This window comes from Perca fluviatilis, chromosome 19, assembly GCF_010015445.1.
Source record: "Perca fluviatilis chromosome 19, GENO_Pfluv_1.0, whole genome shotgun sequence".
In the NCBI taxonomy this organism is placed as follows: Eukaryota; Metazoa; Chordata; class Actinopteri; order Perciformes; family Percidae; genus Perca; species Perca fluviatilis.
This window is the reverse complement of record NC_053130.1, coordinates 21,457,320-21,475,337: the sequence shown is the minus strand read 5'-3', so window position 1 is coordinate 21,475,337 and position 18,018 is coordinate 21,457,320. Positions and strand designations below refer to the sequence as shown.

The 18,018-nt window shown below is 39.9% G+C and overlaps 1 protein-coding gene across 1 annotated transcript in view; it reads right to left on the bottom strand.

The window, feature by feature from the left end:
* Nucleotides 1–1,281: 1,281 nt before the first annotated feature.
* The window catches only part of itga9 (integrin, alpha 9), a 50,291-nt gene continuing 33,554 nt past the window's right edge, over nt 1,282–18,018 (bottom strand). The window contains exons 18-28 of the mRNA XM_039784109.1: nt 17,741–17,888; nt 14,084–14,170; nt 13,855–13,934; nt 12,551–12,634; nt 11,988–12,096; nt 11,764–11,871; nt 9,593–9,718; nt 9,306–9,425; nt 9,119–9,214; nt 5,664–5,783; nt 1,282–3,715 (exon numbers count right to left, since the gene is read on the bottom strand). Coding sequence (XP_039640043.1) covers nt 3,617–3,715; nt 5,664–5,783; nt 9,119–9,214; nt 9,306–9,425; nt 9,593–9,718; nt 11,764–11,871; nt 11,988–12,096; nt 12,551–12,634; nt 13,855–13,934; nt 14,084–14,170; nt 17,741–17,888 — 1,177 coding nt within the window. The 3' untranslated portion in view covers nt 1,282–3,616. The remainder of the gene's footprint in view (nt 3,716–5,663; nt 5,784–9,118; nt 9,215–9,305; nt 9,426–9,592; nt 9,719–11,763; nt 11,872–11,987; nt 12,097–12,550; nt 12,635–13,854; nt 13,935–14,083; nt 14,171–17,740; nt 17,889–18,018) is intronic.

Below are 18,018 nucleotides of genomic sequence, written 5' to 3'. Positions count from 1 at the left end.
GTGGCATAAATGACTTGCCATTGGTGCGACCACCTGCTCCACTGCCGCAGTCCTGATCAACCCATGATCAAACAAAGAGGACATAGTGAGCAGAGTGAGTCTCCCTGGTCAAAAGAAAGTGAGCATTTGTTGTGGTGTTCCTGCTGTATTCACTGTTTTAGCTGCATTAATAATTAATTGTGCTCCACAGAGGAACTTGTGTTCGGTATCAGTGTTTCATAGCAACTGGGGTCATCTGACCAAACACACATAATCTAACCAATAAAGAGTGATTAGCTGCCTTTCTTTCTTAACATATTGTGTATGCAAACCTGCAGAGTCACTGCTCCTGCAGGCAGAATGTACAATATGCTGCAAGTAAATATAATTTTCATTATCCATTATTCTCTAAATCATTATTGTGACTAATTGATTGTTTAGTCGAGTGGGTTTAGAAAAATGAAAGCTTGAAATGAAATGAAAAATGAAAGCTTTGCCAGTTAAGACTTTTTCATCCTGAAATTTTGTGACATCGTCATTGTGGGCATGGTTGAACTTAAAACAATAGCTGTTTGGTTTTCAGGGAAAGTGCCCAGTGTTATATTGTATTTTAATAAAGCTATCAGTTGACTGAAGCATAATTGATTAAAAAATTTTTTTTTTCATTAATTTAGTAGATATAGAAAATGTTGAATTGCTTAAACTAGTTAAAAAGTGGCCCACTTTTGCCAAATCCACATCCAGTAATATATCAGAAAGAAAAATGAAAACTGCCTGTCACCATTTCAAATGTTTCCAGTTTCCCGAGATGACATCTTCAAAGTGCTAATTTTGTCCAAACAAAGCCCACTGACATTTAATTCACATTGATAAAACAGTAAAAGCCAACACATCCCCATATTCAAGAAGCTGGAACTAGAGAATGCTTGGCATTTTTGCTTATAAAATGACAAATTGATCAACAAAAGGGTTGCTGATTAATTTTCTGTTAATCGATTAATCGTTTCAGCTCTAGGATGCACATAACCTACTGTATATAAGCAATAAAAAGTTAGACCCTTGGAGTCAAAATATTGTTTTTTGCACTAGAAAACTGAGCGTTTAAGCAAATTTTACTGCATATACAGTACCTACTAAAGAGTTTTCAAAAAACTTTGAATATGTAGTTGTTTATGTAGAATTTGTCTGTACATTGTGAGCAAAGCAGCCAGCAGAGAGCACCACACACCTTTAAAAAAATAAAAAGTGAAACAACCAACAACCACACTGGACTCATGTTGACAAAACCAGCATATAGAGCCATGAAATTTCACTCTAAAATTTATCAACAGATAAATATACAGTTCCAACATGACTTTAAACATCAAACATATACAGCACACTATAATGGAAATGATATTCAGTGACAGTAGTATACTCAACAAAAACAAAAACAAATAACGGTGTGATTAACGGTGACAACAAACATACACAACAAAATATAACCATCACAGTTCAAATTTACCAAAAAATGTCAAGTGTCGGTTTCTCTGCATACAGGTGTAGCATCGGTTTAGCAGATATGCAGGGAAGACGTGAATGTGTACAGTATATGCCGTCATGCCAGTGGAATTAAATGGTAAAATAAAGTGTATTAGATCAATAACAGATTCATACAGCACAAAATAGAGAGCCAAGCAATCATTGTGAGCCATAAAGTGTCTTAGCACTGAAATGTGAAACATATTAAAATATAGTTTTTGTTCTTTGGCATTGCACATTTAAATCTGATTCTGGTTAACTGCAAAATATCTGTTTTAAAATATTAATTATAAATGAATTTTCATTGATAAATTCTTCAAAACTGACATCAAAACTTATTTTTTGGAGCATAATTAAAAAAAATGTCTTCATGTTATTTTGCAATGAACAAATGTTACAGTTAATCATACTTCTTTGGGGACATTTAATACAAAATTGAAGTCACTGTGTTCTGCAAATGTTCATTCACAATAAAACCCAGCTTTAAAAGACTCTCAAAAACGTGGAGTAAAAAAATTTAGTACTGAGGAGTTGTGAAATGAAATAGTGGCAGATTTTCAGGGAGCTGACATTCTTCCATGTTGACTTAAAATGAACTTTTCCCATGAGCCCCAAAGAGCTCGTTTATGTGCAGTGATTGAGTGCTGCAAATTCCCACCTATTTTTAGGGCATTACTCATGCCATGGGCCCCTGTAAATGACTGTAGGTGGACTCCCATCGCAGACTTTCATCTGACCGTGGAGAGTAATGTAGCTCATATTTCAAGCTAAAACCCAAAGCCTAATAACATAATAGTAAAATTAAGTATGGTTGGCTTAGGTGAAGTCTGGAAAGGTTTTGGAAATAAATCATGATCAGGTTGTGTGTCATGACTTATAGTGAATCATATCTTACAGTAATTCAGTCTTCACTTGAACCAGGAAACCTTTGGGGGTCCGCCTAAAAAGTCAGCTGCATACCTGAGCAATAGTTCCTTGCAAAAGCAGCTTCAGATAATTCCCTCTAATGCACATTGCACTTTCAAAGCATTGTGTTTATTCAAAGCACTGCAGAGAGTAAAGATTCAATTCAATTGTTGCATCCACTTTTATCACCTTGAAATAAAAGCAAGACCATGACAAATGGAATGCTTATGGACAGTCACAAGGCTTGAAAAGTGAATGGTATAATTCACAACCCCCTGTATTTCAGGCGTGGATAATAAAGGAAACATGGCAAAGAAAGAAAGTGTTGATAGAGATAACTTTATAGTGCGGTTGTTTACCACATCCTGAACTAGATCCTAATGACCTCAGAGAGCACTTTTACTGGGCCCTCAGCGCCTCTGAGACAACTCTGACAACATTAGTGGATGACACGAGGACACAGCGTTTTAATCACTGTGTGTGGGGGTCTAAAACAGAATTAACTCTGGCTGATTATGTGGGAGGGAGGGGGAGTCAGATGTGTAAAACAGATATTCATAAGCCGGAAATAGTAAAGAAAAGACACAATCTTTCACTCCCAGGAAGAACTGAATATACAAACGACTCCAATCATATACTATACAGGACATATCTTTGGCATAAAAAGTAAAGCTATGGAGCCAAGGCATTCATTCTTATCAAACATCAGTGCTTTTAGGAAAACATACTGTAGATACAGTGTGTTTATAATGGCCTTCAAAACCCGATCTCTTCTCGAAGCCCAGTTTTATACAATATGGCTTAAACTGTATGTATAAAAATAAATTTGCTATGTAACACAGCCCTGAGGGTTTTGTTGTCCACCAGTATTCATGCCGTCTCCACATCCCCGTACGGATGTAGGTCTCCATCAACAGCTCCACTCTCGCTGGCTGATGGCTGGGAGTTACCTCCTTTGAGATTAGCTGAATTCCACAGCAAGTGTCCTCTGGCAACACACTGTCACCTCAAAAGCCTGTTTCCTGGACCCCCACCCACAAAAAAATATCAAGTCTCCAAAAAATATGGAGAATATTCTTCTCTTCCACATATGGAAGACTGAAGGGCCTGGTGCCACTGGGGCGGCAGGGCTGCGAGACCACGTGCTATTGGATCCTTCCCGACCCAATCCCTAATCTCATTGGCTCCTGTGGGACCCCCACTACAAATCTCAGTGGTTCTTTTCCATCCAGTCCCAGCTTTCATCACTGTCCTTCCTGTTCTTTTCAGCCTCAATGATCTCTCTGTAGCGCCGACGGAAAAATCCCATCTGTCAAAGAACGAGAGGAACAAAAAATTGGAGTGGTTAGTAGGTTAGTAAGGTGAATTCTGTGGTTTTGCATTATTTGAGCTTATTAACTACAAATCACACACTGCATATCATAACTTTTGAAGGTAGATTTTACTCTTGAGGTGATCATTTAAATAAGAAACACTGGCAGATATTATCACCTCATATTAACATACGGTACGTATGGTATGAAGCTACATTCAGCAGGCTACTTGTGTTACTATGAGTTATGGGCCTATTTCTCAACTGGGTGCAGTAACTTCTTGGCCAAGAAATATTCCTTTAAGTAACAAGACATTGCAGTAAATAAATCCAAAAGATGTTGATGGTAATTTGGTGTTGTCATTACATATTTACAATTACAACAATTAGTAGTAGTATGTTTTAACTGTAAAATTTATTCTCAATGCATATCTTGATTCTATTCTAAATTATATACTAAATTTAAGGGATTCTCAAGAAAATGTTGTTAGTGTTATGCTCTCCACAGTCAAGATGTAGAAAATGGTAGAAAAGATATTGTATATTATTATATTTTACAACTTTTTAAAATCAATATTGGTCGGATGATAGATACTGTTAACATTTAGTCAGCTTTAGTAATTGTCAAATGTATGTTGTCATGTCTCAGAACACGGTAGAATGACCCCTTTAGAGAGTTTGTCTTATTCTGTCGTGTTGCAAGTCTTTGGGAAGTAGTTACATTTTTGGCTCCTACAGACTTCTGAGATTCAGCTGCAGAACAGCAACATTTTTAATGCAAAAAAATATATATTTTAACTTGTCTTGCTTTTCTTCTGGATTTTACATAGCTTTTGAATGCAGTCTTATTCAGCAGATGTCTCTTAGGAGTTTCAATGAGAGAGTTCATTTAAAAGTCTCTTCTTTCAGCTGCATTATGAAAATAATCAAATCATTTTAACTCAATAATAATAACTCAAACCTTAATTTCACTGTAATGGATTATGTATCTTAATGTTACAAATATCTGCAAGTTGACATTTCCCCTGCTATGAAACAAGTGGCAAACAAAGGATGTTTGGGAGGGAGGAAATCAATTTAAAACATCATGGCATGGAATGCTTTGAAAAATGGCCAGCAGTACTGTAAAATACACACAATTTAAAGTTAATAGGCTAAAACCACCAAAGAAACACCGGCATGAATGGAAGCAATTCAAGAATTTCCCCTGCAGAAATGTGTTGTTTCTTTAGGAAAGTAATATTGGATTCTAATTTACATTTAACAACCAAGTGTAAAATAAATGAGATATGAAAGGATGGAGAAAGCAGTATAACCTTGGTGTGTATCTAAACAAAGCAGCCACATTGGGATGATGCCTCTCTCTCTACGGCTCCATTCATCTATCTGCGTCTTACTACTAAAGTTTATTGATACAGACCTGTACTCTCCTCAGGCATTTCCTGAAAAGAGCAGGACATGTGCTGCTCTTGTAAGTGGAGTTTATTTTGGCAAAGGGGGGAATGTATCCCAGGACCAACATTCCAAGGTTTCGTTGTGGTATTCCCGGTGGAAAATAAAGCAATGAAAAAGAAAAGGAGTTTTGTGCAAGAGGGCCTCTGGACATCAGTTTAATTGCCATTTCCCTTTTAGATTCTCCTTTCATGTGAGTCGTATGGTGTGAATTATTGTCCAGTCTGTGATTTGTCCTTTTCATGGTTGCTAAAGGCCCAAAGCAAGCTCTCACTCCCACCTCTTCCCTTACTTCCAGCTGTCTCTGTACAACTGGATACCGTGTTGACGCTTTAGACACAGTGCCTCTGGCTGTGACACAAGAGTTTGTGACAACTGCCTTTTTTTTTTTTTTCTATTGTAGCTTGAAGCTTCAGCAAAATATTGCAGTTTGTGACTAGTGCTGTAAGATGAACAATTACAATCTGTGCTGTACAATATATGTGTTGGTTACCTTCCAGAGTAGCACAGCTAACAGCAAAAAGATGAGGATTCCCACCAGCAGACTGATTGCGATGATCCAGCCGACTACGTAACCCCTCGGCTCTTGACTGTGGAGAGCCTCGAACACCAGCTGAAACACAACAGCACTTCAGTCAGTCAGTGAGTCACGCTCAAATACAACAGACACACACACACACACACACACACACAAGAGTAATCATTAAGTCATGGTCGTCTAATGATGCAATGTAGTGCAACAATAAAAACCAAGGCACATCTTATTCAGTCGTTTTAGCTATAGCCAAAACTCTTAATTTGATTCAAGAGGGGCTACATGTAAACCTAAAACACTATACAGCATGAAACCGGACACTAATAGAGTTTATTTTATATAGAACACATAGAACACCATGCAAGCAGCATGACTCTATCTGGATGGTAATGTCAGTCTGTCGGTCGGTCCACTACTTTGGTGCAGACTGAAATATCCAACAATAGGATAGATTGTCATGACATTTTGTACAGACATTCATGGTCTCCAGAGGATGAATCCTACTTACTTTGGTAATCCCCTGACTTTTCATCTCAGTTTAAATGAATGAATCCGCCCAGTACTTTGGTTTATAACAAAATTCCTATTCTTATGAGCCTTATGTGTACCTTGTGTTTAGTGCTACTTAGTAACTGTTAGTATACTGACACACAGATGGTGAACAGCAGCATGTTCTCATTGTCATTGTGAGCATGTTAGCATGCAGACGTTAGCTTTAGTACAGCTTCACAGAGCTGCTAGCATGGCTGTAGACTCTTAGTCCTGGTGTTCATCATTGGCTCCGACTGTCTAACATCACTGGTATGAATAACATCATAGGAACTAGTCAGTAACATTGACCATCAGTGTTTCATAATGCACTGCTCTATGTGTTTAATGCCAATGAATATTCATCTTATTAGGTCAGTGAAATTCTAAATAATTTATCATCCACTCCCTTTTTCTATCGTGAGCATCATACCTTTAAACTGATTCCTTGAAGCCCAGATTGAGGCTGATTCTCGGAGTTATCTCAGGAGGCTTGGCATTCTCTTAAAAAATAGCCCAGTTCCGCAATAAATAAAATCTATTTAGGCTGTTTCCCATGACATGAGTGAACACTGACCGGCTGGATAATCTGTCACTGACAGCAAACTCAGTTCACTTAACCCTTGTGTTGTCTTCACTGTCGTCCATGAACTTGTCATTCCGGGTCAAAATTGAAAAATGCGCTTTGTTTGGAATGTTTTCCTGACTTTTAAAATGTTTTTATTCCTCTTTTCAATGCTTTTTTTTTAAATTCATGGTCAATAAACCTAATAAAATGACATTATACCTAATTTTTGAGTTTGAAAAAAAGCAGATATTATGAATTATTTTGACTAATACAATAGTTAAGATCAGAGGATGTTGAGTGAATCACACACTGGTTTATGTCAAAGGTTGGTCAGGATGCTGTTTTGAAACCGTTTAAATTTTTTTTTCAAAAGCCATGAAATTAAATAAAACAACCCAAATTCAAAGGAAGTAATCAATAATTTTACCAGCGAAAAACATGGATGCATGAAGGTATATGTTGTATGGGTTCCATACAATGTACATGCATGCATCCAAGTTATTTGGTGGCAATAGTTTTGAAAGTATCCTTCCCAACACTGTGCATAATGTAATGCAATGGACAATTCCTCTTCCAAACTGTAGGGGGACCGACGCGGGAAAAGTTCTCTAGTGTTGCTTTAAATAACTGCAATGAAGGGAATTAGTGTCAGCTGACAAAAACAAAATTATTTTAAACCACTTAGCGCTTTGATTCTTATTTAATTTTCTAACATTTACAATCAGTTTTATTTGTCCGACAGTACAATGACCATTTTGACTTTCTAATTTGAAAAAGTCCCTTTAAAGCTATTTGATACTTATGTACATGAGTCATTGCCAACCCAATAACTTTGATTGCTAAAAATGATTTGCACTGGATTAACAGTGGTTTGACTTGGGTTAAATATTGCATTACTCTGCACCAAAGCTCAGCCTGCTGTAATGTCAGCATTCAGGCCTTAAATGGAAAAAACCCATTCACTGGGATCATGAAAAAGATTAGTTTATTTCCGAATGATCTTAAACAAAGACAAATAATGTGTAATCTCCGTCAGTCAGTTTATCTTTTGTAACTTGTTAGTGCAAACAATGAAGGGACAATTTCAGAAATGACAGCTTCAGCTTTGAACACAAATGTGGCATGAGACGCCAACTGTGAGCCAAGACAAAACCAAGCGAACAAATGAAGATTAAGTCTCTCTGTTGAATAGTTCGCCACATTAACACCTCCCCCTTACTCCGTCCGAGCTCTGGAATCTAACTGTTGTTCTGCATACCAAGGCGCTTGCGAGTACAGATGAAAGCTCTACTGGTCATTGCTCTCTGACTCTGACTTCAATCCATTAATTCTAGGAATGTGTAATTGAATGTGAAGTTCATTCAACTCTGAAATGCTAAGTTTGTAACTTGCACACTTACAACAGAATCCTACAGATTTATGTCAGTTTGTTTACATGTCACGGAAGATAAAAAAGTGAGCTTGTCGTTCTGCTGACAACCAGTCGGCTTGCTGTGAGCGATATAACCAGGCACCACAAATCATACTTTCCGGTGTGTACTCTAACCAGCAGGGATCCTGAGGGAAAAGGTAACTGTGTTTACTAAGTGCTGAAAGAGCAGCATGGTATGGACATGGTCATAGCAGGTCTGAATTTTCCAAGTACGTCTGAAGCTCAGGGTCAGCAGCGCTGCAGTCCTGGTCAGCACCCTAATCACTTGAGAGATCCCACTGCGAGCATGCTGGGTGCTCAATGTAATCATCACATCTGATCTTGTGGGCCATTCAATCACTCAGCAAACAGTGGGGGGAGGGTCTGTCCTTGAGCACAGCTGAGGACCCCGAAAAGATGCTGATAGAAGTGCCACCATAGAGTATAGCCACAGTCCCCAGCTGTTCCCTGGGCTCACATCAGCGGCTCAAGGATTGTCTAACCACAGCATCATGGACTGTGCATCTAAAGATAAAGATGTATATGCGTATTGATATATTTTTGCAGGCAGAGCCATGTAGTGAGTTCCCTGTCCTTTAATCAGCATGCCTGGATTCAAGTCACAATTTGTATCTGCCTTGCCACATTGCCTTTGAGCAAGACACAGCAGCCTTACCAGCTGTAGCAGTTCTATTCTGCAATTTAGCCTGTGAAGCGTGGCAAGAGAAACTGTGTAATCTGACCAATTGTTAATATACAGATATTGATTAGAGCAGCTTTAAGCAGTTTTTAAACAATAAAACCTAACTTCAGATACTCTGAAGCTGCGAGACATCTCCTGATAGTGATGTTCAATGTAGTCATTTTGTGTACTGATGGTGAATTAACAGTTCGTAATGTACTCACAGAAATGTCCTCTGGCAGGCCGTTTGGCACCTCCACTGCCCTGTCATTGACTTGCACGTTGCCCCTCGTCACAAACTGGATCACAGAGGAACTATCCTGTGTGTTGAGAGATGCCGGATTACTGTTACTATTAGAATCACAACAACCTGCAACTAAATTTAACAAGCTGTTAAAAAAGGATTTTTACCCTCTTGAGAATTTCCGTGTTGAGTAGAAGTTTTATATCTATGCTCAAAGCTTCTTCTTTTAATTGTGGGCCCAGACTGCAGGAGATAGTCATACACGCTCTTCCAGGCCGGTCACAATCCTTTTAAAGAAAGACAGAGAAGAAAGAGTGGGAAAGAGCAGGAGAAAGTGTGTGGGAGAGAGAAGAAAGTGTGATAAACAGATGTTGCACTGACTAAAAAAAACAGGAACCCTCACAGGGGGTGACCTCTGAAATGTCAAAGTGCAACATAAGCGCTACATATTTACCAAGACTTTGCGTCCTGATTTGGTGAAGAAGGCAAATATGGAGTGGAAGATGCTCTCTCTGTCCTGGGGAACGGTGCAAGGTGTCGGGTTCCTGTGAGGAGTGCAGTTCCCTCGACCCTCGGCCACCTGTAACAGGGCAGTGGTAAAGTTGTGTTGACTAAGATTTTAAGTGAAATTATATCCAATCAGCACAAGTTATAATAATAATAATACATTTACTTACATAACACCTTTAAAAACAGAGTTTACAAAGTGATATGACAGACAAAGCAAGGCAAAAGCAGGATATCCAGAGGTCAATAAGACAACAGAGAGCTAAACAGTGGGGCCAAACAATAGCAAGACAAAATCTGTGCAAATAAAAACAAGAAGAATATAAGCATGTAAATATAAGCTATCAAATATATCTATAAAAATCAAGAGCAATAAAAGATAAAAAGAGACAAATTAAGTTAAAAGTATAACAGAGTTTTGTCATGTTCATGCTGCAAAGATGGGTTTGAACTGGCCCAATCCCACTATTGTTATGAGTCTCCAGGGCTCACAGGAAGTTCTCCCAACAAAAAGCTGGTACCCCTCCCAGACAGATTTCCCATATGGAGTGATTTAGAGGTGTCTGGTTTACTGCCGAGCCCCCGGGGAACAATCCCCCTTTCCCCTCTCCTCAGTCCAACCTGAAGCGCTGGACGTGGAAATCTCCTCTGGCTTTCCTGATTGCCCGCTCTGTTGCCACCCAGCAGGTCTGAGCTTTTACTGCCGTGCTTTCTCATGTCCTGTGTTTCTGCTGCCTTTGCTGGTGTGAAGATTCATAGGCTGCACTAACTTTAAACCTCACGAGAACAGACATTTTCACATTAAATAATGACTGAAAGATTTTGTGCAGAAAAACTAGTCCATATGGTGCAACAGTCAGTAACTTGCATATCATGTCTGAACAAATAGAGGTCTGTATAAAATGTAAGAATATCTGGCTATAAAATATAAGTGTGCAACTTTCTGGTGTGCCACAGGCTAGATGCAGTGTTAACAGCGTTAATGATGCGTATTTCCAGGCTGGGGATGGTACCGGGCAGTAGCCAGCTTTGTAGGTGTCCTATTCCCGTTTCGTGCAAGCTGTCTGATCCCCTGGAAGTGATTCCAGATGGGCTCAAGGAGGGTGGGATACAGTCAACCCCGTCTGCCCATTCACAGTAAATACAATTAACAGTTTGAGCTCCCCCATGATCTAGCTATATGAAAGGAGCAATGCAAGGGTTAAGAAAACATTAAACCCATTGGGAGTATTGTATTTCTTTATCTTAATGCAAAATGTTGTGAAACTAAACGGTTGGATAGCTTCAGTAGCAACGTCAACACTTTTGCTTAGACTTTCACTGGCCCAGTGATACCTCACACTAAGCAAATTGGCCATGCCATGACAAAAAGCCCACCAGGAGCGCCTGGTTAGCTCACCTGGTGGAGCGCGCCCACGTACAGAGGCACGGTCCTTGACACAGCGGACGCGGCGGCCACATGTTCGATGCGGTCCTTTGCTGCCTGTCATATCCCTCTCTTTCCCCTTTCATGTCTAAGTTGTCCTGTTATAAATAAAAGTCTAAAATGCCACAAAAATAATCTTAAAATAAATAAAATATATAATTTTTTTTAAAAAGCCCATCCGTTTAGCAGCTTTCTGTACATAAGAGTGTAGAGCTGCAAAGATTAAGATCAATTAATCAACTATAAAATTAATTGTCAACTATTTTGATAATCAATTAATCAGTTTTGAGTAAAAATGATTTGATTCTTAAATGTGAATATTTTCTAGTTTCTCCACTCCTCTTTGACAGTAAACTGAATATCTTTGAGTTGGAGACATTTTGAGGATGTCATCTGATATTGAGGAAACTGATCGACATTTTTCACAATTTTCTGACATTTTATAGACCAAACAACTATATCGATTAATCGAGAAAATAATCGACAATTAAAATAATCGCTAGTTGCAGCCCTATAAAAGTGTCCTCTGAGGTGGATACAGCCAGGCAGCTGCTGTGCTGTGAAGAGAAGCAAGACCGACAGGCGTAGGCTGGATAAATGAGCCAAAAAACATGGCTAATGTAGGTGAATAACTAATAAATAAGGATTGGGGCTGGATAAATAATGGAGATAGACTTGCTGTTGGCATCCACCTGTGTTTCAATGATATGGAACATGTCAGCTCCGCTGCCAGCCAGCCGGTTGGGTATCCTGATGTCCACAGTGGAGCCAGGCAGCCTGCTGGGCCCCTTGTTTATGGCCTGGAACCACATCACAAAGAGACGAAGAAAGATGGAGACAAAGGATAAGAGAAGTAGAATATATAGAGAGACGTGTAAAAATACTGAAAATCCTAAATGGTCTGTGCAAGCAGTACCTGGAAAGTGAGATTGAGAGGCTGAAAGTTGCACTCCATGTCTTCCAACTGGACGAAGCGTGAGGCATCGATGGAGTTTCCGTACACAAAGGAGCTCGGCGTCACCACACTTCAGACAGCAGCCACAGTGTTCAGGAGAGAGATAGAAAAGGATGCATTAATATTTATTTGATTGCCAACAGAAATAATGTTAAAAACAGCCTCATAAGAATCTCTGGCTTCAGTCCTGTTATTAGCTGGACAGGAGTTTTCTTTAGCAGTTGATATATGAGTCAGATGTGTCCAGCTTAGCTCTGTTGCATCCCTTCACATTAAAGACAGCAGCTTTATCAGATGTCAGACTTCTGGCAGATTTGGGCTGTTTTACATCTCTTTCCCTTCTCTGTGAAGCAGAGCTTTGATAAAGCCTTCAGAGATAAGGCTGTTCAAGTTGACATGCTCCATACGTACAAAAGCACTCCCTCTTCTCCCAACAGCGAACAGATGGAAAACCAGCTCAAGCTGGTTTCAGCTTTAAGTTTGTATAATAGTAACTACACAGTTATGGTTTGTCTTGTTCTTACCCAGTAATAGTCGTGTCGGTCTCATGAACCAGAGGGATGGACAGATCCAAACTGTTATCAGAGAGTTTGTGCTCAGGATTGGCACTGCAGCAAATAACAAACAATAAAGTTATTCAGTCATTTTGTATATAAAATCAGCTACCGTATACAGAATTAAAATCCCCCCCAAAATTATTTACTCTAGAGGGCATAAATTTGGGCACACTTATCTAACTAATAAAGCAAGACGTATCTGTATGTATGTATGTCTGTCCGTGTTTGGGGGAAAGGTAACCTGCACGTCACACGCAGACGTCACATGCAGAACGCTTTACAACAGTGTTACCGCCTTTGACTATTTTCCTGCTTCCAACGTTAGCTACATGATTACTGGATATAAGCCAGACACTATATAGTATTAAGTAGCTGTGAGCTGTAGCCTTACATAACGTAATCTTGGAGATTATTCCTTCACAGCGCTGTGCGATGCGGAAAAAATCTCAGAGCTGAACCGGACAGACACAGCAGTTTTCATCAGACTCACCCTGGGTCGGGTTAATTAAGTCTACTGCTAATTTACAACACTACTAACATTACCAATGTTGCTTTTCTTTAAATAATTATTAATTTCTTATACTGCACAGTAAATTTTATTCTCGTAATTTATCTGTTTTAATCATTTTTAACTGCTCTTTAATGTTTTATGTAAAGCACTTTGAATTGCACTGTTGCTGAAATGTGCTATACAAATAAAAAAGCTTTGCCTTGCCTACCCTCCCAAAAATACCCCCGCGAATCAAATCCCCTACTTCACCGTTAACCGTCAAACCACTAAACCTGTATGGAAATTAAGACCTCTGCTGAAGTGTTAAATTCGTTAACGATCATTCGACACAAGACAACACTATATCTCTCTCTCTCTCTCTCTCTCTCTCTCTCTCTCTCTCTCTCTGCGCACTCACACAAACAGTCCGGTTCTGGTGGTTGATTAACACAGATATGTGCTGTTTAGCTCTCATAACGGACCGGGTGGGTAGCGCACTGCCATGAGTCCATGACGGTAATGTCTGATTACTCCACATTGTCATTGTGATATTTTGTGATTACATTCTGAATCTGCAACGTTCTCTGTCAGGTAAATCAGTAAGTCAGTAGTAGGAATTCTACAAGCAGCAATACCACAGGCCAAGCAATCGGCCCGTTCCAAACAGGCACATTTTCAACGGGCACTGTACTAGTGGGGTTAAATCAGCATTTTGATATCTTTCACAGGAAAATGAACTATTGTTAGTTATGCACTACAATGTGAGACTGTTGATATTTACCTTTTAGCTTGAACTAAGAACTGCAATGTATCATTTTCCCCAGAGAGCTGACTCGTGTCAAAAATCACTGCAAAATGATACTGGAGAGAAAAAGACAGAATAAACCAGGGGTTTGCATTGTTTTTTCCTGAGATTACAAAACCTCTAAAAAGTCATATGTATATACAGTAGGTATACTGCATGCAGTTTTGACATTGTGCATTCCAATTACTATCTCGGTTGGAACTACCTTAGTCTGCGCTCTCATGAAGGGAAATCCCACGCTGCATTTGAGGAAGTCCAAATCAACAAGTCCACAGGAAATACCCTTCTCTTCCTGCAAAAAGACAGATAGACAGAGTGAGAGGAGGAGATAAAGACAGATAGACTGGAGACAGAGTGGGTGACACTCGAGGATATGCAAGACTCAAAGAGAAGGACGAAGTAGACGAGACGCAGACTGTGATAGGGAGCAGTTTTAATAGGTTATGAGGCAAAAAGCATCAGCAATGGCTTTGGGTGGTAAAATAAATTCAAATATCATAGATAACTAAATTGACTACATATGCATGGCAAAAAGAAAAAGTAGAACCTCTCCTGCAGCTTTAAAAACACATGGACACACACACACCTGCCAACATTTACAGTAAGATCAAAGTTTATTGTTAGAAAGAGACTTCTATATGTAAAAGAATAGGTTCTCATATCTTATTGAAGTTCTAAATTTGGTTAAACGAAGAATGTACATAGCAGTGATGGCACACACATCCTGGCAGGAGGGTAATTGGACAACCTCCAGGCTGTGTGTTTGGAAGCTTGTCTAAACAATATGGAGCTTCACCGGCTGCGCTGTGTAAACACTTGGGCCTTGACCCTGCGAGGAGTAAGAATTCTTTAAGCGAGAGTTCACTGAGAGGCTGTTGGCTGAGCTCGTGTGCTAAGAGCACAAAAGAGGGCAGAGATACTTTACAACTTCAACAGTAAAAAAAAAAAAAAAAAAGACAGACTAGTCTAGCGCTCCTGGAAGATTCAGCAGGGGGCTTAAGGTAAGTCATACAAAATGTCTGCATGCATCGGCTGCTGTCCAGTTTGGGCCTGACGTGTTTATAACATGTTTCCAAATGTGATAAAGAAAAGAGGTGTGAAGGTTGTCTCTGCTGACATATTTAAAGGTAGACATCCATCCACAGTATCAACCACCCTACCATTCCCCTTATTCAGCAGATTCCCAGTGTAAATCCAAGGTGTGGCTGTTCCCTCCATCTTCATTAAGTCAACTTAAATAAGCAGTGCTTCCCTTTGCATGGAGACTATGGCGAGCCCTCAAGGGTGGGTGGGTGGGGGGGGGACCCCAGTGCAACTGGCAATGATGGAATTTCCTCTATTTCCTGTATTCCTTCATACTGCTGTGCAAACACTGCCTGTCCCATGGGGCTGGGCAGGATTGGGGAAGTTAGCCTGTTTACCCATCCACCTGGCAGCCCTTGAGAGAGAGCAGAGCACTCAGACATATGGCTTGCTGTGCCTCCATGGGAAGAGTGACAAAATCTGTTTGTTCAGAACTTCTTCACTTTCTCTCTTTCTCTGTCAGGAACAAATACTGTTTTTTTTTCTTTCACTATTTCCACTAAATATCACCAGGATTGTATACCGTGCTTTAGTGTCAGTTGAAGCATCTACTGGAGTAGTACGTCAGTGTGGATGACAACTCACAGGAGGCCCATTTTCTGCACGTCTCTTTATGTGTCCATCCACTTTGGCATTTGTACATTTGGCTTTACTTCGGTCTACCGTTTCCAAGCCAGTGTCATTGCCTACTTTACACGTTCCACATAGATATGGAGATTAAGATCTACCTTTGGCCTCCATAGCATGTGCAAAGCTGCACTTCACAGCCAAGAAAATCTGTGATTCATATATTCTTAGGTTTGAAGGTCCACTGAAATTCACAACTTCACACATTTCTCAGTTGCATTCCCAATTTCAAGGCTTTTCACCACCATGCTTATCTGTTCCGACAGTTAAATCACCAGAAATCAGCGGTAGTAGGAAAAGTACCATAATAATACTCCGTTACAAGTAAAAGTCCTGCAATCAAAATTTCACCAAGTAAAATGTACTCAAAGTAGTAAAAGTACTTAATTAAAACACATCTTTATTCCTTAGCTTTTAATCCAGCATGATAGGTGTTGAAATTTGTCTGTTGCATTTTAACTAGTTACTGTTTAAATGTCTATGTACAGCACTTTGGTCAACTTGCTTGTTTTTAAATGTGCTTTAGAAATAAAGTTTGATTGATTGATTGAACCTGCAAATTAACTAGTAACTATGGCTTTCAGGTAAATGTAGTGGAGTAGTGAAGTATAAACCACTGCTAGAAAAAAAAGAAAGAAAAGAAAACACAGAAGCCGGTGCATCAGTCTTTGAATCCCACGGGAGTGAAGGCAGTGCTCCTGAAACCAATTCACCTCCACAGCTTTCTGACAGATTGTGTTTCAAGAACAGCAGACAGATAACCCACCCCGCTCTTAAATATGAGGGGGAGTGCAAGTTCACGCTTCGCTCACTAGAGAAAAAGCCTCAGGGGAGGATTTGGAGCTGACCTTAACTTTAACAAAAAGGGGTCACATCATCACCTTGGACTTCTCCAGTAGTAATTAGAAATGTCTCAAAGAGCATACGGCAGTAAATCTGCTCGGTGGCCTCTTTGTCATCTCTTCATACTGTTCACTTCCTGCTCCCTTTGTGCAGCAGGCCACCCTGACTTATCAGCTTCCTGAACAGAATGAGCCTCTGTGGCTGCTGGTAACCTGATACTTATCTAGTTCATTAGATTAGCTATGAAACTCAAACTGAAACACTGTTTTTCTAATACCTGCCCGCAGCATGTATTCTATTTAAATTCAATTTCATCCTTGTTGAGGGGGGTGTTTAAATTGTGTCAGAGGTTGTGTGCTTTACAGAGATGATCTTATCCATCACAGGGGTTCAAAACCCAGCTGGAGGATAAACATGAGGTCCATTATGAGGGGGAAAGCCTTTATGATGGATGTTGTCCCCTCTAGCATCTGCTGAGCCGGTGCAAACTTGTGTCAGAGCGCTCTGACTGACGTGGCATCTCTTTAACAAGTGAGTGAACAGACGTGAGCAGAGGCAGAGGCGGCCAGCTGCTGTGAAATCCATTCACATACAGTACAACGTGGTCTCAAGAAAATCTCTCAGGTTTAATGTGGGATGGCAGTGGGTAGATATTTCTTTAACAGTGACAGAATGCTGAAATCATTTTCTGTTAGACGTCAAAGAGTGTGAGGAGCAGGCCTGATCAGTATCTCCATGAAGGTCAGTCATAATCCTCATTTTACACGCCTGCATTAAATAAGGCCCTTTTATGACATGCGATTTGAACGGCACATAAGTCAAGCTTGTGGGAATATGAAGTATGTGTGTTCTGATTTGTTCTCATGCACACAGCTCATATGTTGTTGACATGGTGTGTCTGCCTTGAATGAGTCAGAGAAGCGTGTGACAGGTCAGCTATGGAGGAGCTGTGAGATGGGACAGCTGCTGCTCTCCTGCTCTCCATCCTTTCATCTGCAGGGCTGCCTAGACAGCTCCGGCAAGGCTTTAAGTTCATCTGTCCTCTCACAGGTCTGTCTTTTTGTATGCTTCACTGTTTAGACTGTACTCCTGACATTTAATCAGTCCTTTTTAAATAAACCGTCTTTAAGAAAATGTACATCTCAGTGGAGAGCTGATGATATTCAGCTATGTGTATGTACTGTATGAGTATAATCTCTCCGCTTTATCCACATCTCTTCAGCCAAACAACCAAATACATTTCAGAAACAAACATGAACACTCTAGTAAATAAACAGCACATACATTAAGAGCAACAAGAGTAACAGACCTTCTGCCAGAAGTTGATGTAGAAAACCTCTCTGGAGAAGTTGAAGTAGATGTTGGTGTCGTAGGCGTCATCCCCAGCGTTAGAGATAGTCAGGTTCAAAGAGACGTTCTTTACTCCTCCAAGGGCCAAATGGTGTTTGCTGTGCAACCTGATGGGAACATAAAGTAAACAATGCATTTGAGAGAATAAATACAATTCTTGTGACATACTGTGGGATGTCACAGGAGGAGCAGTAAGCAAAGATTCATAGTAACTAAGTTTGTTTTATTTTGAAATGT